The 6,532-nt window shown below is 52.5% G+C and overlaps 1 protein-coding gene across 3 annotated transcripts in view; it reads left to right on the top strand.

The window, feature by feature from the left end:
* The first annotated feature begins 295 nt into the window (after positions 1 to 295).
* The window catches only part of ECSCR (endothelial cell surface expressed chemotaxis and apoptosis regulator), a 9,141-nt gene continuing 2,904 nt past the window's right edge, over positions 296 to 6,532 (top strand). Inside the window, exons 1-6 of one of the 3 annotated variants that reach the window (XM_010850327.1) lie at positions 296 to 752; positions 1,080 to 1,261; positions 4,783 to 4,833; positions 4,987 to 5,040; positions 5,474 to 5,602; positions 6,020 to 6,067. In XM_010850327.1, the coding sequence (XP_010848629.1) occupies positions 709 to 752; positions 1,080 to 1,261; positions 4,783 to 4,833; positions 4,987 to 5,040; positions 5,474 to 5,602; positions 6,020 to 6,067 (508 nt within the window). In that variant the 5' untranslated portion in view covers positions 296 to 708. The remainder of the gene's footprint in view (positions 753 to 1,079; positions 1,262 to 4,782; positions 4,834 to 4,986; positions 5,041 to 5,473; positions 5,603 to 6,019; positions 6,068 to 6,532) is intronic. The other 2 variants (XM_010850328.1, XM_010850329.1) reach the window with 2 other exon arrangements.

Raw genomic sequence — 6,532 nt, 5'->3', positions numbered from 1 at the left:
CAAGTATGAATTCTGTTATGTCTGTTTGCATTTGTCTATAACTTCATTTGTGAATGTGTGTGCTTTAATGCTTCTGAGTTACAAGAAGTGCCCACTAATTTTGCCTCTCTCTGGAAACAGTTTTTTTTTTAATGTATTTATTTGGCTGGGCCAGGTCTTAGTTGCACCATGTGGGATCTAGTTCCCCGACCAGGGATTGAACCCAGGCCCCCTGCACTGGGAACATAGGGTCTTAGCCACTGGACCACCAGGGAAGTGCCCCTGGAAACAGTTTATAAAGGATAACTTTTGGTTCCCAACTAACTCCATAGGACCAGCCATCCCTCAATCTGTTCCTCACTGTGCAGCCACCACCCTTTATTCTAGTTTGGAGACCAGGAGACCCCCTAGGAACTCCTCTCACCCTGTGATCTGATCCCAGAAGGTAAACCTCCTGATTTCTTGTCTCTCAGCCCAGCTGCTACACATGCTGATTTTTAGGGACTCCACTCAACCTCCAAGCTCACTTAAGCTCTGGTCACTGGGTTTCTGACTTGACCTGCAGAGTGAGTACAACTGGCTGGCTGGACGCTAAGGACAGGGTGCTGCTGGAGCACAGGGAACACTGGACCCCAACACGAGGGGAGGGCTGAGGGAGGGATGCTTAGAACGTGGTCCTTTAGTTTTTCTATGCAGAGTAACAAGAATGTTGTAATACCTCCCTGAAAGATGCAAGGAGTCCCAGCTGGATCTGGAGGCCTGAGGAGGGAGAGGTGCGTAGAGGATTCAGAGTCTACAGAGGGTGGGCGGCTGAGCTTTAGGGCTCAGTGAGACAGAGTGATACTCCAAGAAAACCTCTGGGTGGTGTGTGGAGGGATAGATGGACCCCTGCAGAGGGGAAGAGAGGGGGTGCGGGGCCAGGTCGCCATCACTGGCTTTTGTGCCCAGGTCCTGGCGGAGACCACGTGGCCCTAGCCAAGGCCACAAGGAGCCTGGGCGCAGGCGCTGCGCTGTTTGGGCCTTACATCCTCAGCTGGGCTGCCTGACTGAGCAGGGCCCCTGGAGCCAGTCCCAATCTGTTTCCTTCTATTCTTTGACAGGAAGCTCCTGGAGAGCCAGCCCCCACCCCCATCGTTACCCGCCCCAGCAGTCCCTCTCTCTTCTCCACTATGGACAGAGCTTCCACTCAGAGGCTGCCTGCCGGTTGCAGACCAAGCTGACATGGGGAGTGTCAGAGAAACGCAGCTGCGCTGGGCCATCCTGGGCTTCCTCCTGCTCCAAGGTAAGAGGCACCCACCACCATCCTTCAGCAGTTCTTCTCCAGTGGCCAGCAGTTCTGGGCGCCTGTCCCTCCTTTGGGACACGCACAGCACGCAGGCTCTCCATCCAGGGCTTCACTCTCCCGGAGGGAAATTCCAGAGCCTTGTCATGAAGCGGATTACTTGGATGGGGAGCTGGTCATTCCCAGGCAGCAGTAAAATAGAGATATTCTTAAATGCTTTGGTGGGAAACTTTCCAGGGAGAACTGGGCCCCCCAGAGAGGCTGGCCCCCTGAAATGTGGGAAGTGACTGTCTTGGTGTGAGGTTCAAGCTGGAAAGCTCCCCCCAGGCTGTCCTAGCACAAAATGGTCTGTACCTTGGGCTTCACAGGTGATCTTTTTTCTTCTTTCATATGAGGAATAACAACCTAGGATCTCCAATTATTGACTTTACAGTCAAATCACAGCAATGAAGACTCAGGTTAGATAGAAAGAACTATTTGCCTAAGAAACTGTACACATTTCATCTAGGGGGCCAGATGAAATCATCCCCAAAAGAAATGACTTGGGAACAACACATCTCAGGGCTCTGGTAGCTTATGACTTACGAGGTAGCTCATAAGGGGTCTTCTAATTAGGGAGCAATTGCTGGGAATCATGAGAAATCCAGGAGATTCTGACTCACAGGGCAGAAACTTCCCTTTGGTCATCCCCTCCCCACCCCCACTCCACCCTCCACAAGCCCTCCGCCGAGGATTTAGGAGCATGTGCTCAAAGCAGCAGAAGGAAGTTCTAGAGTATTTGGATGGGGAGGGGAGGGAGGATGGTTTTTTTTTGGTGGTGGGTGAGAGGGCCTGAGTACTCCAACAGTCTGTCTCCTGGAGAGGTCAGACATGTCTCTGAAAGCCCAAAGACTGAGTGTAAAACTCTGATCATCCCAATCCTATGCCTGCCGACCCCCTCCCAGGAGGACAGAGTCACTCACTTGACCTGAGGCTCGGGGACTAGGTGGTTGTAGAAACTGCAGAAATGGCAGAGGAGGAAATGAAAAAGTGAGACTCATGAGGGGACATTTTCACAAAGCTAGGCTTCTCCCAGCTTCCCCACCTGCCTTCCTGCCCCAAGCAAGCACCAGGGCTGGGAATGTCCTTAGTTTTTCTGCCTGAACCATGAGCACCTTTGAGTATCCTAACCGCTCCTCCCAGGATCTCAGAGCGCTCACTCTTGTCTTCTTTGTTGGATTGGAGAATCTTTCGAGGATATTCAGGCTCACAGAGAGACTTGACTGTGGAGACACAGATTCAGGGCAGACTTGAAACTTAGAGGATTAAAGAGAAGGGGCAAAAATTAAAATGTCCAGAATTTCTTGAGCATGAGCTGTCAGGAACTATGTTAAGTGCTTTGTGTGCATTTTCTTATCCTCACAACCACTTGTGGGCTACTAAAATCACTTGCATTTTAAAGAAAACTGAGGCCCAGGTCAGACAGTAAGTGACAGAATCAGGGCTTGAACCCAAGACCATCAGTCTACAAAATCCATGATTTTAACTACTTAACTCTGCTGCTGAGGAACATAGTGTGGTGGTGGTCAAGACAGAGAGGAGAGAGGCTAGAAGGGAATGAAGCAGGTAGGAATAAGGGAGAGGACACAAGAAAATAAGAAATCCCTGTGGTCAGTGTTCTTCCAGTTCTGCATGCCCAGTGGCCTGAGGCACCTCCGCCTGTAGGAACACAAGCTCCCCAAGTCCCTCCTCTCCTCAGTGAGGAATCCACTGTTGACACAGTGTTCTGGTTGGAGGAGGGGAGACGGTAGACAAAGAGAGAGCAGGTCACTGCTAGTTGGAGCTTGTGACTTTGAAACTCCTTCTAACTAGTTTTGCTTCTAGAAAAGTGCAAGAAGGCAGTGAACTGTGCCTTCCCACTAAAAACCAAAGTTATAACTTTCTAGAACTAAGATGGTACCTTAGATATGCTTGATCAATAACTGATAGATTGATCTATCTGATATATGTCTATCAATTACTGATAGACATGCCTCAGATTGAAAGGGTTCGCCCAGGGTCAGCTGGGAAGAGTTCTCTCTAGGCTGGGGCACCTAGAAGCTTTAGCTCCCCACTTGACACCCCCACCCAAGGAGGGAATGGGGCTATGAGAGATGGTGACCTGGAAAAACGTGGCCCAGTCTTTGGGCAAGCTTGGGCTTGGAAGCAATTAATTCCTCTCCATCTGAGTGATAGCCTCACGGAAAAAGGCAGTGGTTAAAGAAAATAAACAGACCAGCAGGCTGTCCCAGGCTGGGCGGGCCCCTGGCCCTTAGCCGCCTCTGTTCACCTGGGCCCCGGGGCTTCCAGGCCTGGTGCTTCCCTATTGACGAGGGGCCGAGGGAGCAGGAGGCCAGGCCAGTGGCTGCAGTCCCTGCCCAGCCAGTGGAGGACGGGAACCCAGCTGGGCGGCTCCACTTCCCCACGATGTTTTCCTTTCACATTGTTCACAGGTTTCAGGAATGATTTCATTGTGGAAAATGAGCAAAGAGGTTCCACACACACAGGGGACACATGTATGGGCACACCAGCACACACGGCCTCTACGTGGAGGCCCACAAGCACACACGTGTACGTACAGAAAAGGGAACGAGGGCTTGTGACCGGGGCCTCCTGATAATTGCTCCTCCCTGGGTTTGGCCAACAGTGACCATTTCCAAAGTAGCCTATACCTGTTAGAGTACACTGGTTGCTCATTCTAGAATTTCCTTGCTTCCCGTGTGTACCTCAGAACTTGCTTCCTTTGTAGGCCTGCCCTCCAGCAGGAGGGACAGAGAGACAGCCCAGACACCAAGCCCAGCCCCTAACTCCATCTTATTCACCACATCTTTTCATCCCCTTCCCTTGGGGCAAGGCCAGGATGACAGCATTCACAGAAAAGGAATGGCTCTGCAGCACTGTAGGGAGACCTAAATGAGAGGCCTGAGTTCTGGGTCTTTGTCTAGACGTGTCCTGTCACTGGCCCTCTGTCCTCGGACATATTGCTAATTTGAAACAACCTTCCCCTGGATTCATGTCAGGTTTGTATGTAACCCATGTGGGGTTGAAGAGACCGGAAAGGACTTTGGGACACTGAACCATGAAGTGGTGGTGACAGTGCGACTGAGTCACAGAGGAAGCCGGCACCACGAGCTGGAGTCACATCCTCTAGCCCTCTGCCAGGCTGTCTGCCTTCTAGCACAGGGGGCTGGAAGCCAAAAGGCCTGGGTTCCTCTCCAGGGTGCGCACTGGGCAGAAAGCTCACCAAGCTAGTCTGTATGTTCGCCTTTCTCTTGCCGGCCGCAGCTTCCAGCTGCGTCATTCAGGGCTGGGTGCTTAGGAAAGAAGAGCTCCAGGCCCGTTTTGCAGTAATCTCTCACATGCCTTGAGAGTGGAGAGAGATGGATGATTGGGTGGTGGATGGGGTAGGGAGAAAAGTCTAGAAAACACCAGCTTAGCGAAGAAGAGAGGGAGACAGAGCAGTCAGAGGCAGTGGACCCTCAGTCTCAGATGATCTGTTTCAGGAGCCTTCAGCAGTCAAAGTTCAACCACACAGCCAGCTTCCCCTGAAACAAGTGAGTGTGGCTGCTGAGTGGCCAAGCCTGCCCCTTGCCCTCTCCCCAGCCCTTAGACCTGCTTGGAGCCCAAGGGTTCTTGGGTGGGCTAGGGAGCGTGGTGGCATCACCAAACCTGCCCAGCCTCCAACTGCCCTCCGCCTATATTTGCAGGTCCTTCCACAGAGGCCAACAGCTTAAGCCCTCTGTCCGGCACCTGGACCACAGGTACCCCGCTGCTCAGGTTATAGATGTCATCCAGACAGGGTCCAACAAGGAGGCAGACACGGAGTCTGCTCTAAAGGACAATACAGAGTAGTAGGGGACCAGACAAGTAAATAGGACCCCACATTGACAGTTAGGAGGCGGGGAAGGGTCACGATGGGCATAAGCCAAAGGTGCTATGGGAACCCAGGCAACATCAACCCCTTCAGATGTAGGGCCAGACATCCCAGACTGAGTGGTCTCTGAAGCTGAGGCCCAAAAAGAAGTCAGTCAGATGGAGGCTGTGGGTTGGAGGGCGGTAGGGCATACCGCAGACAGAGGGCACTGCAAAGGTAAAGGCCCAGAGGAACTGAAGGCAGGTTTGGGACTAAAGGGCCTCGCTGGTCACATGCTGGCTGAGGCCCTAAGCAGGCCACATGCGCTTCCTAATCTGCAGCAGCATCAGAGACGCCCTCACAGTTCTCCACGGAAGCCGTGACTCTGAGTTCAAGCACCGTGGCTGATCACTTGCCGTCCTCTCCGGGACCGACTTGGTCCCAGTCACAGAAACACACGTCAGGACTCAGTGAGTACCCAGGGCCGGGGGTGGAAAAACACCGGGTCATGTCTGACTGAATTCCTTCTTCCTTGTTCAGGAGGCCCAGGGTCCTGCCCCACAATGAGGGTTCACACCAGGGTCCACACCAGTGGTACCGTGCTTTGGGAGACAACTAGAGCTTCCTGGGGCTGAGGGTGGGGAGAATGGAGCTAGGAATGGGTCACAGTGAAGGTAAAAGGAGCCTGGACTCAGAATTAATAAAGACATAGATGGGATAAGTGGCGGGGAGCGGGGGTAAGAAAATGCAAAATGATGGAAAGGAAGGCATAAAGGGTTGGGAAAGGGCTACACGCTTCTCAGGGCAGGTTGGCCTTCACCTGGCAATATGGGAGAAAACCAGGAGTGGGTGGGTGCCTTCCATCTGGGCCCTGTTTTATGGTGCAGGCGCTGATGTTCCGAGCAGTGGCAGGAGCAGCGACAGCATGAGTGGAGGTATGTCCTGTCTGTGCTCACAGAGCAGAGAGCCCTGACCCTTTCTCTTGTCCCAGCCCTCTGCTCTTCGAGTTTTTTAATACTTCCCACCTTATTTGGTGGGGCGGGGGGTAAGGATAAGGAAGTGGAATTGTGGAATTGCAATCAGGCCTACAGTAAATGTGTTGAAGCTGGGCAGAGATGGGCAACAGTACTGCATTATGAGAGCATCAGAAACGTGTGTCCATTAACTGGCAGCCTGACTTCTTAGGTCAGTGCCTGGGGACAAACTTCCAGTGCCCTTCCTTCCTCCCAGTTCAACATTTGGCAAAACACAGATGGCTCCCTGTGTTTTGTTTTAGGAGCCCAGTCTGACTCCCTATCTCTGCAGCCCTCCTCTGGGCCCCACGGGTGTGGTGGGAAAAGCATAATGAGGGGAAGCATCCTGAACTTTCTGAAGTCCTCTGGAACTAGGAACATGAGCAA

Source organism: Bison bison, unplaced genomic scaffold, assembly GCF_000754665.1.
Source record: "Bison bison bison isolate TAMUID 2011002044 unplaced genomic scaffold, Bison_UMD1.0 scf7180017864291, whole genome shotgun sequence".
Taxonomy (NCBI): Eukaryota; Metazoa; Chordata; class Mammalia; order Artiodactyla; family Bovidae; genus Bison; species Bison bison.
This window is presented reverse-complemented; position numbering and strand designations above follow the sequence as displayed.